General features: G+C 59.6%; 1 protein-coding gene across 12 annotated transcripts; it reads right to left on the bottom strand.

Moving 5' to 3' along the window:
- Positions 1–885: 885 nt before the first annotated feature.
- Positions 886–19,098, bottom strand: TMC6 (transmembrane channel like 6). 12 transcript variants are annotated; one of them, XM_073312140.1, is made up of 20 exons: positions 18,918–19,098; positions 17,608–17,787; positions 16,665–16,771; positions 15,818–15,949; positions 14,576–14,734; positions 13,971–14,109; positions 13,670–13,766; positions 11,283–12,268; positions 10,893–11,037; positions 9,820–9,975; positions 9,436–9,611; positions 8,892–8,976; positions 6,692–6,789; positions 6,412–6,507; positions 5,251–5,326; positions 4,764–5,008; positions 4,028–4,204; positions 3,182–3,260; positions 2,233–2,311; positions 886–1,438 (listed from the first exon to the last, which is right to left on the bottom strand). In XM_073312140.1, exons 2-20 carry the CDS (start codon positions 17,661–17,663, stop codon positions 1,416–1,418), a joined length of 3,111 nt encoding a protein of 1,036 aa, XP_073168241.1. In that variant the 5' UTR covers positions 17,664–17,787; positions 18,918–19,098; the 3' UTR covers positions 886–1,415. The 12 variants fall into 12 exon arrangements, with proteins under 12 accessions (XP_073168241.1, XP_073168240.1, XP_073168238.1 ...); XM_073312139.1 differs by lacking the exon at positions 18,918–19,098 and adding an exon at positions 18,712–18,884; XM_073312137.1 differs by lacking the exon at positions 18,918–19,098 and adding an exon at positions 18,403–18,705.
- Positions 19,099–19,292: the final 194 nt, after the last annotated feature.

Raw genomic sequence — 19,292 nt, forward strand, 5'->3', positions numbered from 1 at the left:
ATTCCTTTGTTCTCCAACCCTTTAGCTCTCACCTTGCAGGGGGGAAGGGCCAGGCCATCAGTTGCCAGGAAACAGGTTGTCGGCCATTCTCTGTGTCCCTGCACACCCCTGCCCTTTAGGGCTCTGCAACGATCATACACCCTTACACCCCCTAGATACTTAAGAACTGCCTAGGGGAAACTGAGGCACCCCCACACTATTCAGAGAAAACATTAATAACAGTTCCACTTCGTCACATCGTCTATCTGTGATTCCATGTTAAGGCAGTTTCAGTGCCTGAGGAGTTCACACTTGACACCTGGCTGGTGAAATCTAAAACTCCCAGGCAATGTGGGGTTAAGCCCTGGTTCCTAACAGTCTGCCCTGAAGCTGGCATTCATGCTCTTGCCAGGCCCCAGGAAACAAAACCTCCGTGCTTGACTGGTCAGTCCTAGCATTCAGTAATAGCTGTGGAGTTTGCTGAGTCCATTCTTTTCTGCCTTGCCTGCCTCTCCAAGGAGCCATGCTCATCCAGTGAGAAACAAAGGCCGGAGGTAGTTAGCAATTGCCAGATGCCCATGAGTGGTGCCATGGGTGGCCACCAAGCTGTTGGGATGGGCTGCTGCCTCACAGCTCGTAACGGTGAAAGCAGATTTTGGAACATCAGCTCCTTGGGGCAGACTTTCTGGGCAAGGGGTTGCAGGGGAAGGAGAAGCCCTGGTCAGTTCAGACAAGGTTCTGGGACAGAGGTGAGGATGTTAGAATGAGCTCCCCCACGCCTGCATATCGGTGGATGTTAGAATGAGCTGCCCCAGGAGCTCCCTCTTTTCACAGCCATGTGCCAGAAAACACTCACCAGCAACCAGCTGGGCCAGTTCCTGAAGAACTTGAAAACAACAACATAAATGGCTCTGCCATTCACACTCCGAACTCGGAGCTTAGAAAGAGGGAGCGTGGTTTTAATAGTAACAGAGCTAACATGTCCCCAGGGGAGGGGCTTCCTGAAAACCACCCAGCTGCTGGGACAGCCAGGTTGGGGTCTGGTGGCTTCGCAGACACCCGCTGAAGGCCCAGCAGCGTTAAACATCCCACTGTCAGACGAGAGGCTGGTTTGGGCCCGTTGGCACCGGGTGTGCTCAGCTCTAGCCGTGCCTGACCGCCCGCACGGCTTCTGGACCCTGTGCCCTGATGGAAGGCAAGGTCTCGGCAGCCTTCCCTGGGGAGACAGAGTCACAAGCACCAGTTCATGACAGGAGCGGAGGTTTTTGCCCAAAGAGAACACGCCAGTGCAGCTGTAGGGCAGGGCCTGGGTATCAGCACCAGCAGGAGACTGCTTTTCTCAGCGATATGTCTGCATCTCTCAGCGCAGCCCTGTAAAGTCCATTCCCGGCTCCGGTCTCTCCAACGCGAGGCTGCGGCCAGAGGGAAAGTCCTGGTCACGCATTCAGCTCCTTCCTTCCTACAGCACAAAGGGAGCGCTTCAGTCATTGTCATCATCAAATCTCTGTGCTCCCATAATGCCAAGGGCCCCACGGGTCCTGGCTCCCAGTGTGGCTGCTGCCCAGACGCATAGGGAAATGGTCCCTCGCTCACAATCCAGCCTCTCTGGTTCCTGTGCGCCTCCCTTGCCCCGGGATTAGATGGGGCAACAGGCACCCTGGTGTCCTCGCCATGGAACAGCAGGGCCTGGAATTGAATGGCCCCGCAGCCACCCTAGGCACAGGGGAAATGGTTTCCCAGTCAAAAGCTGTTCCCAGTGAAAGAGGAGTGAGCAGCTATTCCCTGTGGCGTGTGTGAGGCACGGTAGCAGCCACACAGTTAGGGCCTGGTCTGCCTCGGTACGAAGTCAGCTGGGAACATTGGACCTATTTGCCTCTGCCATAGAAAGCGGAGACGATGCCCATCTGGGTCCCCGTTGCAGCACAGCAGCTGTGGTAGAGATTTTGCTCCTCTGCAGGAGGAGACGCTTAGGAAATGCTGACTAGCTCAGGCAATTCCCTGCTGATTCTGTTTGCCCACCACAGACGCCCTTTGCTTTGCAGCTCTGGCTGCCACCTGCACTGCCCAGAGCTGTACTGAACTCAGCTGGGCGGGGCAGCGGAAAGGGCAGCTGGGCCCAGGCTTCATTCACTTACAGACGAGGCGTTGGATAAATCCCCCCAGCATTTCCTTCATCTCCTTGGAGCATCAATGTCCAGGAGCTTCAGTCCGACTCCGTCCCCTGCCCACCCCCAGCCACGCGCTGAGCCTCACCTGGCACGCAAGGATGCGTTTCTTGCTTCCCATAAATGCACTGAAGCCTCTGAATGAGAAATACCTTATCTTCCCCTTCCTAGAACAGAAGAGACACCACCGTGAGCAAAGGGGGGCAGAACAGGGCCATGACCCCCGGCAAAATAAGCCGCTGTAATAGGAGAGATGGAGAAACTAACGCTCAGCTGTTATGGCCAAAATCCAGTGGGAGCTGCAGGTGTTCAGCACTTGTGAAAACTCGGCCACTCATTTGGGTGCCTAAATGTGTGTGTAGGTGTCTAACTGAGGCACCCATTAGAACTCAGGAGTTCCTGGATCCCAGACCCGTGCTCTGTCCACTCGACTACACCTTGCACCTCCCATCACCTTCCTGAGGTGTAAGCATGGGGTACAAGGAACCAATGCCGAGCCACTGGCTCCTTTGAAATCTATGTCCCCAGTTTTCCTTATGGCTCCACAGCCGATTACCAATAAGTACCATAAACCTTCTCTCCTCATAAGAACGGCCACACTGGGTCAGACCAATGGTCCATCCAGCCCAGTGTCCTGTCTTCCGACAGTGGCCAGTGCCAGGTGCCCCAGAGGGAATGAACAGAACAGGGAATCCTCAAGTGATCCATCCCCAGTCACACTTTCCCAGCATCTGGCAAATAGAGGCTAGGGACAGCATCCCTGCCCATCCTGGCTAATAGCCATTGATGGACCTGTCCTCTGGGAACTTCTCTAGTTCTTTTTTGAACTCAGTTATAGTCTTGGCCTTCCCAACAGCCTCTCTCCTCACACCTTTGGCTTAAACCTTTGCATGTAAAAGGCACTTCTCTGTGCCATGGTAGGGCCTTCTTTAAGGTACTGGCACAGAGGCAGGCCCAATTCAGCTTTCCCTGGGTCCCCAAGTCCCACACATAAGGCAGTAAGAAGCAAGCAGCATGCAGAGGCCCCATGAACTCACGTTGGCAATCTGTTCCTTCAGCAGGCGGATGATTCTCCGCTGGCCTTTCACCACCTGGATGTGGAGGTAGATCACAGCTCTGCAATGGAAGGACATGAACTGCAGGCCTCAGGGTCTGACGCCCACATTTGAGGGGGCCACGCATGCCAGATGTATGGCTAGATCACCTGCCATTCTCTCCAAGCCAGAGCAGGGGACAGGGGGGAGGACGGACAGGGGATGGGGGGGGACAACTGGGCTGGCCCCAGCAGCCAGTCAGAGACCTCCTTTCTCACACACCCAACCTCTCCTCCCAACGAATTTCTCTGCGCTCAGCCACTTGTTTCACGGCCTCAGGCGGCCAGGGAGTGAGGAGTGGGACACGCACTCCCCGAGCAGCCCTCCAGCTCCCCCCTTGGCGATGCAATGCGTGGGGTGAGGGTGTCAGACTGTGCTTCACGACTTCAGTGGGGTGACACATCTGACCCCCTCATGCAGAAGAGGCAGCTCCACCCCCTGATTCAGGGGAGCCGCTCCATTAGCTGCCGGAGCAGGGGCACCAACGCCTTCTTCCAGGCTTCCACCCACGGGAGAGTGAGGCTGTGGTAAGGAGAAATAACAGCTAGGTTCAAAGGGTCGTGCCAAACCCAGTGTAGGACCAGTGCTGCTCTCTGGGCGGAGGCAGGAATGCTCCTGGGTGACGCTGTCCCGGCTTACCAGGGAGCTCAAAGTACAAGGACTGAATGCCTTGAGCAGCTACGGGGAGCTATTCTCAGCTATTCTGAGCTATTCTCAGCTACGGGGAGCCCAGCCTGGTGTGTTTGCCTGTAGTTTTCAGGCTTGAATTCTGAAGTCAGTCATACTCACAGCAGGACTCCGGACACAAAGAACAGGAAGAAGGTATTTCCCACCAGGTGTTTGTGGATCCAGGTGAACCAGGCGATGTTTGGGCTGCATTTCTCCAGCTCTTGAACCCAAGTCTTCCCTGACTCGTAGATGGTCTCCTGCATCCGGAACGGGCCACATGTTTTGGATGGTCTCACTCTGGGCAGACAAAGAGCAGATGAAAGTCAAATGGACACCTGTGGTAGAGGACGACTTCCAGCTGCAATTCACTTGCTACCAGAACCACCGCCTGACCTGACCTGGGCTTTGTGCCTTTGGTGTGGAATCTAGATGTTACCTCCAGAAACAACACAGACCTGATTTCCATGCCACCTAGAATGGGCTCCAACTGCAGCCATGCCCCGGGAAAGACTTCCTCTAGCAGGGATTTGATCCAAGGCACCCCTGCCTCCCTGCCCCACCCCCAGCTGTGCACAGGTGTTTAGAAACCGCAGGGCTGAGTCGGAGGCAGGCGAATCCTCTCTGCGGAAATATCCCCTGGCTGCCTTTATTCGTACAGTGCTAAAGCACGCACGGTGACTTACAGGCAGCTCTGAGACAGGCCCAGCCCCGAGGAGCAGACTGGTCCCAATCAGCCTTTGTGTCCCAAGCACTGGGAAGCTGGAGGGGGGAAGGGGAGGGTAGAGCAGTCAGACCCCACAGCTGGTTGGCTCCATTCTCTCTGTAGGCACAGAGGGTTCTCATTACACACACTCACGCCCAGATGGTGTAGGAGAGGAAGATCGCAGCGCCCAGGAACGAGGGGAAGCACAGGAGGGTGATGAAGACAGTGCTCATGTGAGATGCGCGCCACGGCTTGCTGGGAGACTGGCAGTTCTTCATCAGGCTGGTCTGGAGATACAGAGTTAAACCAGCTACTAACTTCTGACCCGAGTGTAACAACCCCCCATCAGCTGGCACACAGGACAGATGTTCTCTGGCCCAGGGAGTCCCAGGCCACTGCTGCTAATAGAAATGGAGAGGGTGAGACCTGGTGCAGGTGAGGAACGCCCGTCTGTCCCCTCCCTTCCCAGGGAGCTCTCCTCTGTTTCTGGACAGAGCTGACTATAGAACTGGACAGGGACCTTTCCCCCCATCCAGCCTCTAGACCTCCCGGCTCTGGACAGCGTGATTGCAGCTGCAGCACTGGCTGAGGCCGAACAGCAGCTGCGAGCCGAAGGCCGGTGGGTGGGGACGACCGTTACCTTCTTGATGTAGAACAGGAGCACCAGCTTGAGGATCTGGATGGCTGGGAGGAGGGGGCAAAAGAGAACCCCCAGCCTGAAAGGAAGAAGGAAAGATACAGTACATTTGTGAGAGCCCTGCCCTCCCCCGCCCCCAGGAGCCAGTGCCCCCAGCCATGGGGCAACATGGTCATTGCCTTGTTCTCCTCCAGCTGGGGGGCTTCCAAAGTGCACAATGGAGCCAGAACATGGGTGGCAGCAGGGGACCCTCCGGGAGCTCAGTGGGGCAGGAGATGCGCTGTCATCCAATGGCAGTGGAAGCCCACGGCGTGGCCCGGGGGCCCGATCCGGCCCGCCTGACAAGGGGACCCCCAAGCCGTACCCACACGGCTCGGCCCAGGCACCCGATCCAGCCTGCCTGACAACACAACCCCCACGCCGTACCCAGAGGGTGCGGACCAGGGGCCCGTCTGGCCTGCCTGACAACATGACCCCCACGCCGTACCCACACGGCATGGCCTTTCCAGTTTCCTTTTTCACACAGTGAGTTTCTAGCCCTGGAGTCTGCAGAGAAAACCTGCTACATACGAGTGGAGTGTGACCCTTGCATGGTGCCTGCGTGGCTCAGACGGGGGAACTCGACTAGGAGTCTGGCTGGAGGAACAGAAGCGACTTGGAGAGAAGAGAAACAAAGGGCAGAAACCGGGATGGCCTGAGTGGGGGTGGAAGCGACCATCACTGAACGAATCACAAATAAGGCCAACGGTTAGTTACTACACAAGGCCTTGTTCTGCCATTGACACGACTCCTGCTCCAGGTTGCGAGGGAATCGTAATCCTGACCTTACACCTGGCCCCCAGAGCATTTGCCCTCCTTCCACGCACATTCTGTTCTGCACAGGTTCTTATCTCGCCCGCAGCCCTGCAGCGTGTCAGGCACCTTCCCGCCTGGGGCGTTCTCGCTCTCGGGGGAGCTGCGTGCGCAGGGGGGTTTAAAGGTGCTCGCTGCTCTGTGTCTGAGCTCCTGCGTGAGGCAGCCAGAAGCACCTGTGTAATCGGGCAGCAGCCTATCGGCTTGTGAAGCGGATCTGCCTCTCCTGGCTCTGGGAAGAGGATCTAGCTACTCGGGTAACAGAGGGGTGGGGGGAAGCTGTTGAACCACTGGCAGCAGGAGATGCCTCACCAGGTCAGAGTCTGCCCATAGATCAGCTCCAGCACGTTCCGGGCAATGTCAAACTCAGGCCTCTGCTTCCTCATCAGCTTCTTCTCCAAGATGAGCCTGGAAGACAGAGAGAGACTCTCAAGGGGCTGAGGCCGCAGGACACTCAGCCCCTGAACTTTCACTCCAACAGAGATCAACCTTGCAAGCAAGATATGCCAATGTCCCAGCAAGCCAGAGCTGCCTCTGCACGGCGGAGCCGGGGAGGCTCCAGCACCAGGGATGGGCACCGCACGAGCATTACCTCCAGAGCAGCTCCCCAAGGAAAGTGTCCAGGAGCGTGAACACGAAATCCATCACCACAAAGCGGTACAGCTCCTGTCCCACAGACGTCTCCCAGCACTGGGAAAACACAGGCATGGGTGGTATCAGGGAAAGGGTAGAGATGGCTCCCTCCTCCCACCAGCTCTCCTGTGGCTCCCAAGCAAGATCTGCGAACACCTGCCCTGCAGCTCCCTCAACAGTGGGGCACTCACTCATGGTGCCCTGCCCGCTAAGGCACTCTTCCCATGGCAGCTGGTGGGCTGGCAACATTCTCACTCGCTAGCCAAACCTAGCCACTGAGCATTCAGATCACAACACTCTGCCTCTTCGAAAGGGGAACTCGGGACCTTTGCTATGCTGCATTGTGCCATCCCTGCCCATTGCAAGGGCCAGCAACAATCACAGAATCGCAGGACTGGAAGGGACCTCGAGAGGTCTCTAGTCCAGTCCTCTGCGCTCGTGGCAGGCCTAAGTATTATCTAGACCAGTGGTCTCCAGCCTTTTTACGCCCAAGATCACTTTTTGAATATAAAGGCAACCCAGGATCTACTCCACCCCTTCCCCGAGGCCCAGTCCTGCTTACTCCATCTCCCCCCTCTCTCCGTCGTTCACTCTCTCCCACCCTCACTCACGTTCACCGGGCTGGGGCAGGGGGTTGGGGTTCGGGACGGGGTGTGGGCTCTGGGCTAGGGCCGAGAGGTTCGCAGTATGTGAGGGGGCTCTGGGCTGAGCCTGGGGCAGGGGGTTGGGGTGAGGGGTGCAAGCTCTGGGAGAGAGTTTGGATGCAGGAGGGGAATCTGGGCTGGGGCAGAGTGTTGGGGTGCAGGAGAGGGTGTGGGGTGCAGGAGGGGGTATGGGGTGCTGACTCTGGGAGGGGGCTCAGGGCTGGGGATTGAGGTGTGGCCTCCCACCGGGTGGTACTTACCTTGGTGAGCAGTGAGCGAGGCTAAGGCAGGCTTCCTGCCTGCCCTGGCCCCATGCAGCTCCTGGAAGGGGCCAACACGCCACTGTGGGCCCTGGGAGGGAGCGGGGGGGGGGGCGGGACTTGGCTCTGCACGCTGCCCCTCTCTGCAGGCACCAACCCCAAAGTTCCCATTAGCCACAGTTCCTCATTCCTGGCCAATGGGAGCTGTGGGGGCGGTGCTTGCAGACAGGAGCAGCGCTCAGAGACCCCTGCCCCGCTCCCTCCCGGGGCACACGGGCCGCTTCCGGGAGCAGCGTGGGGCCAGGGCACATAGGGAGCCTGCCTTAGCGGCAGCCCTGCTACACCACCAGAGATTGGGATTGACTGGGAGAGTCCCCAGGATCAACCAGTCGATCAAGATCGACTGGCTGGTGACCACTGACCTAGACCATCCCTGACAGGTGTTTGTCTAACCTGCTCTTAAAAATCCCCAAGGATGGAGATTCCACAACCTCCCTCTGCAATTTATTCCAGTGCTTAACCACTCTGACAGTTGGGAAGTTTTTCCTAATGTCCAACCTAAACCTCCCTTGCTGCAATTTAAGCCCATTGCTTCTTGTCCTGTCCTCAGAGGTTAAAGAGAACAATTTTTCTCCCTTTAACAACCTTTTATGTTCTTGAAAATAGTTATCATGTCCTGCTCCGTCTTCTCTTCTCCAGACTAAACAAACCCAGGTTTTTCCATTTCTCTTCATAGGTCATGTTTTCTTGACCTTTAATCATTTTTGTCGCTCTTCTCTGCATTTTCTCCAATTTGTCCACATCTTTCCTGAAATGTGGTGCCCAGAACTGGACACAATACTCCAGTTGGGGCCTAATCAGCGCAGAGTAAAGCAGAAGAATTACTTCATGTCTTGCTTACAACACTCCTGCTAATACATCACAGAAGGATGTTTGCTTTTTTTGCACAGTGTTACACTGTTGACTCATATTTAGCTTGGGATCTGCTCTGATAATCTGAACCCAGCACAGCAGGGGTGGCAGATTGTCCCAATATCCCTGGGCCAATGGGAGAGCTTAAATGAGTGCTCCTCTCTCTGAAGGGTGCAGTTGGGCCATTCAGTAGCTCCGAGTAGCTCTTGTTCCCTCAGCATGCACAAAATCCATTTAATCCTCATTTCTGCACAGCCCATGCAGCTGTGGGCTAGGTGCAGGGGCCCAGAGCTGCAAGGGCCCAGCTCTCAACAAGCAGAGGTTGCAACCAATGCAGACTGACCTCGTCCTCCAAGTAGTATCCCCTCTTCCGACTCAGCCAGTGGTAACACAGCAGGCCCAGGACGACCATCTTCAGAATCAAATTCCTCAGGACGAAAGAGAAAGGGAGAGAGGGAGGTATCGGAGAGTGAGTGAGAGAGAGCGATCCCATGCCAGCAAGAGGAGCAGGGCAGGGATGGACAGAGAGCTCTGGTGGGCAAAAGCACGTGAGCTTGCCTGCTCCATTCAGCTGCTCCGAGATCTCAGTGCAGAGTGCCTGGCAGTGGAAGGCACCAGCTGCATGCATCTCCATTGTCCCCCTGGGGCAGTCCCTGGCCAGGCCTAAGAGCAGCCCGGGCCCGCCCCGGAGCACAAGGTGCCCCCCTGGTGCTAAGGAGGAGGAGGAGGAGGACGGAAGGCCTGTGGCTCACTGAGAGGGGTGCTCAAGCCCAGGTCCTTCAGGGAGTCCCAGGCTCCCAGTGCTGGATTTCTAGCTGTAACACAGCAACCAAGAGCAAAAGAAACCCCCAGATGGAGGGGGGTACGCCCCACCCCCACCGCCCTACCTGCAGATGGCCACGTACACCTCCAGCGCTGGAGACTCCTGCTTCTCCCAGGCTGCCAGCAGGTTATACAGGTACGGCATCACCAGGTTCATCAGGGACACCACCATAGGCAGGACCAGCAGGAAGGCTTCCTGCCGGGCCTCGCTGCTCCCCCCGTCTCGGCTGTCCCGGTGCACCTGGAAAGCCGGCACCAAGGGGATTACTGGCCTGCAGACCACACACAGGACTCTGGCTGCACCAGAGCATCCCTGGCCTCTCGGGAACAGTGCGACTGCCCGTGTCTCTGCAGAGCCCGGCCCCCGCCCCGCTAGCTCCGGGATGCCCCTCCAGGCAGGGATGACAGCCCCTTATGAGAGGAGGGCCCAGCACAGGGCCCGCACTCACCTTGAGCAGGTGTTCGGAGAGGTAATACACTGCGATGACACAGCCTAGGACGGTGCCCAGGGACAGTGCCCAGGCCAGACTGAGAACCACCATCCTGCCGAGCCTCCTGCACAGGCTCAGTGGGCGGGACTTGGATTGCCACTCTCCTAGCAGCTCCTGCAAAACACCACCGCAACGGACTGTCCTGATTGTACCGACGTTCCTGGGGCTGACAGGCGGGCACAGCGTTTGCTGGGAACGGGCTGCAGGTCAGGAGCGGCGAACGCCTCCCCAGGAAGGAGGGAGTGGTGGAATGGACCCGGGAGCAGCCAAAGGACCCAGGGCCTTTGGATGCACCAAGAGAGCTGTTGTCCCAAGGGGTGGAAGAGGGGAGTTTCCAACACGAGGGCAGGGGTCGATCCTTGGGGAACGGGCCAGGACCTGGTGTAACACACCCATCTTTCAGCTGTGGGGATTCAGGCTCAAATCCCGCTTTAGGTCACAAGTGAAAGTGAATTTTGTGGCTTCAATTTAATCCCCAGCTTGCCTGGTCACAAAGCCACCATGGTGGTCGTTCCTGGCTCAGGAGCAGCCCAGGAGTAACACAGCGGGGCAGAGCAATAGTGAGGGGCACCGGCAGAGCTGTGGGAGGAGGGGCAGGGGCAGCTGTGAGTCTGGGCTACAGGGCACCGGCAGAGCTGTGGGTGAAAGTCTGCACAGTTTGGTCCCTAATAGAGGAACTGAATCTATAATATGGTCAGTGATATTGTTATAATTGGGGTAGTGCCCACGGGTCCCACTGAGCCCAGGGGTCCCTGGGGCTAGGTGCTACCTGTACACAAGGAAAAAGAGTTCTAACTCGAAGTGCTTCCCAGCTCCCTAGACAAGCCAGAGCAGGCAGTGTTGCCCCCTGGCTTGAACAGATGGGGACTGAGGCACAGAGTTTAAGGGTCTTGCCCAAGGTCCCACAGGGAGACTGTGGCAGAGCCAGGAGTTGAACCCACATCTGCCAAATCTCAGGCCATTGCTTGAACCCTGTGGCCAACCCAGGCCGTCTCAATGAGCCTGGTGGAAATCCTCTGCGCAGCACTCGCCTTCAGCTGGGTCCGGATGTTTTCGTTCTGCAGCCTGACGGAGCGTCTCTGGATCACCTTGTAGTCCCAGGCACAGAACACTTTCATGGCAAAGTGCCCCGACGTGCTGCCCACGCGGTAACTCTCGCCAAAGGATCGGGACATGCTGAAAGAGGAGCAGCCAGGGAACGGAGATTGCAGAGAAGAGAAAGGAAAGGAAAGGGGGGCATTTCTGAGCCATCAGTGGGTGCTGTGGAGAGCATGGGGCTGGGGTAAGTCAAGGGGCAGAGGCCATACAATAGCCCAGACAGGGTGGGCCCAGAGGTCGGGGCGGTGGGGGGTAAGTGCTCAGATGAGGGCGCCTGGGTGAATAATGCAAGGCACAGCCAGTGAGCAGGGAGGGCGCCTTACCTGTACACCAGCAGGATGCATGTACTGAAGAAGGAGACCCCAATGGTGAACACATAGGCCAGCGGCATGTTGTACGGGAGATGGCCTTTGCCAGGCTGGCACCTCCCACAGCTGGGGGTGCAGGGGTCGTTCAGGGTGAAGTTACTGTAGTAGCCGTAGTACATCAGCGTCTGAGTGAAGTAGCCCTGCAGGGAGAGGACAGGAGTGGGCCCCACTGCCTCCCCCAGCTGCAGAGCAGGGGGACTCTGCATGGGCTCCCAAGGGAGACGTGGATCCCCGTCGCTGGAGGGTTTTAGGAACAGGCTGGACAAACCCAGGTGGGTCTCGGGTTTCTTGGTCCTGCCTCTCGAGGTCCCTTCCAGCCCGACGTCTCTATGATCCCTGGGCTCCACCTCCAGGCACCATGATGGGTGCTGCTCAGCAGTGGTGGTGCTGCTCCCCTCTCCCCCCGCCCGTCCCTGGGATCCGGTCCCCTGTCCGGGCCAAAGAAATCCGATGCAGGCTGCAGCTGCTGTACGGTGGGCCCAGGCCCTGTTGCAGGGTGGGGGCACCTTTCTCTGAAGCACCTGGCTCTGGGCTGGAAGCAGAGCTCCTGCTGAGCAGGGGATGCAGATCCTGTCTGTGCCTGAGCACCGAGGGGTGGCAGGGCATGTGGGTGCTGCCCCGGGGCTGGGGAACGCAGACAGAAGGAGGTGGGTCTCCGAGGTCTCGCCCTCCAGCGCAGTACTCACCGCCCCCGTGAGGAGCTCAAGCCCTGTGAAGAGCCTGCTGTTCCCAGCGGCCGGGGGGTACCTGGCCTGCGTGGCTACCACGAAGATCAAGAAGGTCAGGAACAAGAAGGCATTGAACGTGAGAAGCGTCTTGAGGAAGAGGAAGTAGGACAAGACACTGGAGCCGAAGCGGCCGCCGATCTGCTTCAGGGACTGATGCCAGGGCTGGAGGGAGTGGAGGAGGGAGAGGAACCCATCCCAGAGACTCCGGAACCCCTGGAGGGGAACAGAACTCCGCTCAGAAAAGGGGGCCAGGGCCAACCCGTCCGAGGCACCCCTGCAGCCCCTCCAACCTCCCCTCTCAGCTGTGGGAATCCCTGCAGCGCGCATGCTGCTACCGTCTCGCAAGGCCCAACTCTGCTTAGCGCAGCCAAGCTGCTCCTGGACTCTAGCCTGCCATGCTCTCCCTCTGCTGCTCCCGGCCCCATCGCCTTCCTCCCGCTCGGCTACTCCAGCGAGGGCTTTGCTGAGTGGCCCAGGGGCGCAGAGGGACGGACAGAGATGTACCATGCCCCTGGGAGCTGAGCACAATGGCAGCTGCGACTGGAAGAGGTTTGTGTCCTTTAAGCATCACGTCTCAGGTGTCCCATGCGCATCTAGCGCTGTTCGGTCTGCACTGCTGGAGTCTCCGGTGGAAAGGCTGTCACCAGCTCGGGGGCTCTGTGCACCTACCAGAACCAGGCCCCCACCATTCACCACAGCGCCAGGGCTCAGCCCGGGCAGGTCCTGGCCCCATGCCAGTGACAGCTCCAGGCAGGGAGCACTCAGCATAACAGGGAGAGAACCCCCAGTAGCACGAACAGAACCACCCTGGCCAGTGAGTGCTGGGCTAGACCGTCCCCTGCCCCCAGAAATGTGCTCCCTTCCCAGCAGAAATCCCAAGCCTTCAGCTTCCCAGGACACACGGGGAGACCCGGGGGGAGGGAGAGCTCAGTTTGAGCATTGGCCTGCTAAACCCAGGGTTGTGAGCTCAATTTAGGGATCGGGGAAAAAACCCAGGGTTGTGAGCTCAATTTAGGGATCGGGGAAAAAATTGGGGATTGGTCCTGCTTTGAGCAGGGGGTTGGACTAGATGATCTCCTGAGGTCCCTTCCAACCCTGATCTTCTATGATTCTATGACCAGACAAAAAGAAAAGGAGGACTTGTGGCACCTTAGAGACTAACCAATTTATTTGAGCATAAGCTTTCGTGAGCTACAGCTCACTTCAATACAGACTAACACGGCTGTTACTCTGAAATCTATGACCAGACAAGGCGCCTGTTCCCACAGACACTGGAGAGTCCCCAGGGCCCCCTCCCTGGGGGGCTCCGCCCAGCTCTGAATTTATCTGAGCTGCTTCATAAACTGGGGAAAAAAACAGCCACTATCTTAATTCCCAGCGAGAGACAGGAGTGCAGCAGGGCCTGGCGCGAACTGCAGGACTCTGCCAGGGGCCACAGCCTGGGGTGGGGAATGCGGGGAGGGAGAGGAGATCAGGGACTCCTGTCCTGCAGCACGGGGCCTTTGACTCTGCAAGGCTTCTCCAGACAAAAATCAGATCTGCCCCTCCTGGCCCAGCAGCCGGTGCTGCCAAGGGCCCAGCCTGGCACCTGCAGTGGGTGGGGGCAGGACTTACTGTGATGAAGTCGTGTTTGAGTTGGCCGCAGCAGGACAAAGGCCACCTGGTCCTCTCGGGTTTCCTCAGGGTGCTTCTGTGTCCACCCAACTCCTGCCTGCAACACACAGTCCCGTCACACCACAGCTCAGACACCACAAGGGAGAATCCGCAGGAGGGGACAGTTCTGCTCTTGGGAGACCCCACGCCGCCCACAGGGGACACCGGCCTCCTCTATTCACCCCCACGCTCTCTGAGCCCCCGCCCCACCCAGGTTCCTCAGGCCAGAGAGACTCCGCTTAGGTGTGGGCAGAGCTGGCACCTGCTGCTTCCCCTGTCCCTGGTGGGGACGGACCTGAGGCTGCGTTTCTCTGCCAGGCTCACGGGCATCGCCTGCAGTATGTGGTTCCTCTGGCTGCTCGAGAGGGTCTGCAGCTCCTTCACCAGCAGGCTGTGTGTGTCTGGGGAGGAGAGTCGCAGCAAGGGTCACGCAGGGCAAAGTGCGGCACCCTTGGCAGAAGAGGGGGAGCCTCCATGTCCATGGGCTGCAGGGACCGGCCCATTCTCAGCCAAGGTGTGGGGGGAGCAGGGAATGAGATGGGGCAGGAATTCTGTTCCAGGCCATCGCCCCAGCTCAGCATCGCTGCCATCCCGGGGCGGGGGGGGGGGGCGCTGGACACGTGGCCCTTCCCCCATCCCGGGGGGGGCGCTGGACACGTGGCCCTTCCCCCATCCCGGGGGGGGCGCTGGACACGTGGCCCTTCCCCCATCCCGGGGGGGGGCGCTGGACACGTGGCCCCTCCCCCATCCGGGGGGGGCGCTGGACACGTGGCCCCCCCAGTCCCGAGGGGGGCGCTGGGATGCCTGGCCCTGCAGCCTGAGCAGTGCATGGCACTCCCAGCACCAGCTGCAGCAACAGCCGCTCACCTTCCTGCTCTGAGCGGCCGGCGTCCAGCTCCAGGTCGTACTGCCGCAGGCTGGGCCGTGCAGAGCGGGACGCTTGGTGCAGCGGCGGCTGGCTATTCCGGCGGCGAAGCTTGGTTGTGCGGTTGTAGCACTGTGAGATAATGGCTCCTCGGCTGTGCCCTGGAACACACAGCCGGCACGCTGGGGGTGAGCGAATGCACGCTCCCTGGTGCAGGGAGCCAGGCGATCGGCAGCCTCTGGAAGACAGGTCTCCTCGGGGGCTGCCCAGGCAGAGGCATCGGGTCCCCCTCCCCTCAGCTTTGCTTCCAGCTGCCTCATGAATGAGGGTCCCAGCTGGGGGCATTGCGCTGCTCAGGTTCCTACAGTGGGGGTTGGGGCAGGGCGGGGTTGGTGGGGACACGGTAGTGTCGGGGTGGGGGGCACAGCTTGGCGCAGGTGGGGGCAGGGTGCTGGTGGAGGTCGGGGGGCTGCAGCCCGGGGCGGACAGGCAGGTGATGGTGGGATGATATTGGGGTGAGGGCAGGGTGGGGGGCACGGTTTGGGGCAGGGGTTGGCGTGGAATGGTATTGGGGCAGGCGGGTGTGGGGCACAGCTTGGGGCGGGCAGGTGAGGGCAGGTTTGGCTCTTGGAGAACCACTGGTCTGCCCCGGTGTGAGGATGGGACGCAGCAGGGAGTGGGGAGTGTTGACCTGGGAATGTGCCCTGCGGAGGGGAGACCTGAGAGCCTGTCACCTGAGCCGGGAGGGGGAGGGGGAGGTAACACCTCTGCCCAGGAATGTGAACAGAGGCTGCAGAAGGGACCCTGCTGGGGGGGTTTAGTTTTCAGTTTGGGGCTGGGGAGAGGAACACAGGGAACCCCAGGGCTGGGGTCTCAGCTCCCCGCTCCCCCAGAAGGACTGGACTGAGGGGTCCTGGTTGTACCCACAAGCTCTGTTTTGGACTGTGTTCCTGTTGTCCAATAAACCTTCTGTTTTACTGGTTGGCTGAGAGTCTCAGTGAATCCCAGGAAGAGGGGTGCAGGGCCTGGACTCCCCCACACTCCGTGACACCCGGGGCTGGTCCAGCTGGGTCGGGAGGTGCGACTAGCCGGAGCCTGGGCCATGCAGCCATGAGTGGGCCCAGGACTCTTGGCTCCAGTCTCCTCAGCCCACTCTGTACGGGGATTAGGCCAGGCTGGGGGCGGGCAGCAGGACCGGAGCCGGGCTGGGGCTGCGTGGTTGGCTTCCCGGGGCTCATGCTCACCGATGGTGCGGCTGGGCATGCGGGCAAGGATCTGTAGCGTGGCTGAAGAGAAATCCGGGTGCTCTCCCCTCGGCTCTGGCTCCTCCCAGACCTCAGTGCGGCCGGCTGCAGCAGCCCCATGGGCCAGGTTTTCTGGGAGAAGGCGAGGAAATGCACTGAGCTCTGCCTGTCGGGATCAGAGAGGGAATTCCCCGCGGGCTCCTGGGGACAATCCCCAGCCAGGCCTACAGCTCCGTGCCTGGGCTCCCCGTATGCCTCGCTCAGGCCTGCACCTGTTCAGAGCAGACGTCTGGCCCCGAGACGAGCTGCTGGCCCCTGCAGTGGCACAGGCCAGAGGCACCCCAGGAACAGAGTGCTCCCTGCTAACCCCCACAGGGTCTGTCTGTTCCAGCACCCGGCCCGAGGGCTCAGAGCCTCCCTTGTCAGCAAGCTTGCCCGAGCTCCATGGGCCCCTCCTGACGGCTTGGCGACAGGGTTGCCAACTTTCTAATAGCACAAAACTGAACACCCTAGCCTCACCCCTTCCCTGAGGCCCGCCACCCTGCCCCACAGCCCTGCCCCCCGCTCACTACATTCCCCCTCCCTAGACGGTTCAGTCGCCCCCACCCTCACTCACTTTCACGGGGCTGGGGCAGGTGGTTGGGGTGTGGGCGGGGGTGAGGGGCGGGGGTGACACCTTGGCGAGCGCTTGGATGGTGGACCGTTGTACTAGTAAATGCCAGGAAGAGTCTCAGGAGCACAAACTAGGCTTCGTATCTGAGCTATAACCTGTGCCCCCCCAGCACACACAGCTTCTTGGGCTGCAAAGCGCCCCCAGATACACCCGTGCCGCAGGTCACCGCTTTACCTCTGCCCCCGACGGTCAGCTCCTGCAGCTCCTGCAGCTCCTGCTCCCGGAGGAGCTCCTGGAAGGAGCTGTGCATAGCTCCCTCATCGCCCAGGCTCAGATCTGGGCTGTGGGAAACACGGAAGCCAAGATACAGGCTGAGCGGCAGGTAACCGCGCCCACCATGACTGTAACCCGCGGCCCTTGGGCTCAAGACGGGAGGTGGCCAGGTCACAGGTTTGTAAAGATGCCAGATTCTAGCAGCATCCTCTTGTCAATCAGCGGGGGTGGTGCTGGGACACAGCAGCCCCTGGCTGCACCCCAGAAGAACCCACGGGCCATGGCCTGGGGATCTGACTGAGTTCCAAGGCCTGTGGAGTTGCTACCATGCAGGGTCACAGAGCCCATGGGGCCACTGCCCCAGAGCAACTCCCGAGCGGGATCACCCTCATGGCCACCCCAGGACAATTCTGTCTGCACAGGGACGCGCTGCACCAATCTTCCCGTTTCCCCTCGGTATCCCCAGGGCGGCAAGCTCTGAGCTGCACGGCCCCCATCCCCACATGGGGAGGGCGGACAAGTGCCCCCGCAATGGAGGCTGTTGCTGTGGCAGCCGTGCCCCACCAGCACACCCTCTTGGCAGGGCCAGTGGGAGCCTCTCCAGGGCCAGGGTGGATGGCTCGGGCTGAGAGGCTCCCTCCCACCGCAGACTGGGAGAAGCCCGAGTGCTGCCGTGTTAAGGACAGGATGCAATGGCTGTGTCTGGACAGGTTCCCCAGTGGAGTGGGCAGAGTCCAGGGACCATGCCCCTGGCAGGCAGTCAAGTGGGGCAGCAGGGTTGCTGCTCTGAGTTACATAAATGGACCCTAGACACCTCGGTGGTGGGCACGTCAGAGGTGCAGGTCTGGACAGATGGAGTGCTCCCCTCCCAGGCAGCAAGGAGGCAAATGGCCATGCAACTCACCTGGCACCGTCCCTACTCTCCGGAACGCAAAGGGTGAAAGAGAATGGCTGGGTCATCTCAGGGTCTCAAGTGCAATTCCAGCAGCTCGAGGCAGATCCAGACAACACCGGGGCCTGGAGTTCTCCAAACAACTCTCTCTCTCAGCAGCGCCCTCTTCTCTTCATCTCCCACTTGTCATTTCTAAAACAGGCCCCCCAGGGCTAGTGAGCCATGGGCAGAGTACAGCCGAGGGTGCTGGCTGGGCGATTCCCCAGCTAATTCAGCCCAGTGAGCGGGGGCTGGCTGCTGGAGAAGGGTGTGCTGGGCTCTGCCACCTCCCAGGCGAGTCCCACGGAAACACAGGGGCTGTGCTGAGTCAGGCAGCACAGCACAAAACACGGGGAAGAGGAAGGAAGAGAGGAGGGGACAACAGCTGCGATTCAGTCACACACCCGCCCTGTTGTGCAGATCGTGCAGACGCAGCAGCAGGCTCGGGGCTGCGGGCCCAGGGCCAGCAGATCGTGCCCGAGGGGCTATTCCCGGGGGGGTGGAGACTAGGTGTTTCTAATGTGCCCTAACCCTGTGCCCCAATCCCCTGCCCCAGCCCTGAGCCCCCCCAAACCCAGAACTCCTTCCTGCACCCCAGAGCCTGCACCCCCAGCCCAGAGCCCTGAGCCCCTCCTGCATCCCAACCCTCTGCCCCAGCCCTGAGCCCCTCCAACTCCCCAAACCCCTCATCCCCAGCTCAGTAGGGTCGTGGGCATCAATGATTTTCTTCAACTGGGTTCCTAGAAAAAGAGTCTGAAAACCACTCACCTAGGGCACTTGCTTCCTTTTTCACACAAGGGCCCTGACCTTTCGTTGCAGCTTACGGCCAAGGAAGCGGAAACGCACCGACTCGTAAAAAGAAACTGCACAGAAAACAGCGATGAGGAGAGATCTCTCCCACATCCTCTGCACTACGGCAACCTTGACCTCCTTTCCTCGGCGCTGCCGCAACTTGCCCAGAGAGACACTAACCCCCTGGCTCCCTCTGCCCTGGCAGGGACTCCTCCTCCAGCCCTACCTAGGCATCCTTGCAGGGTTCCAGCTAGGGGCTCTGTCTGTTCCCAGCCGACCACTTACTCTGTGCAAAGCCCCAGGCACCGTATGTCATGCAGTGCGAGCAGCTCCCAGGCAGTGATCCACCCTCTGGCTGGCCAGCCGAGAGACCAGATGGTCAATGCTGGGCACTGGCTGGGAGCCCTGCAGCACCTAGGGTCAGGACTCAGAAACCACAGTGCCAAGCCTGCCGTACGTGCGTCAGAGAGAGGGAAAAGCTGGGGCCTTACCCTGTGTGTCGGGGCTACTCCCCCAACCAGAACAGGCAGGAGAAAGGAGCCACTCTCTCCTCCGCACTCCCAGTTCTGATTCCTCAGTGGGCACCAGAACAAACAGCCTGTGTGTCCCTGCCTGGGCAGCATGTAAATGCAAACCCTTTGTCCTCTCCCCACACAATGCCCTGTGCAGCCCAAGGCCAGGGGAGGGGCGTCCCCGTCTCACCCAGTCCAGCTTCCAGAGGGTCACATACCAAGATGCATTTTGCACCCTGAGTGAGCTGGAAAGTCTGTGCAAGGCACTGGCAGAACGAGCCATGGCCTGAGCGAGCTCCTGCACTAACCAGACCCCCTGACTGGCTGTGAATGCCTCTGATCACCTATGCACCT

Source organism: Lepidochelys kempii, chromosome 14 (assembly GCF_965140265.1).
Source record: "Lepidochelys kempii isolate rLepKem1 chromosome 14, rLepKem1.hap2, whole genome shotgun sequence".
NCBI lineage: Eukaryota > Metazoa > Chordata > Testudines > Cheloniidae > Lepidochelys > Lepidochelys kempii.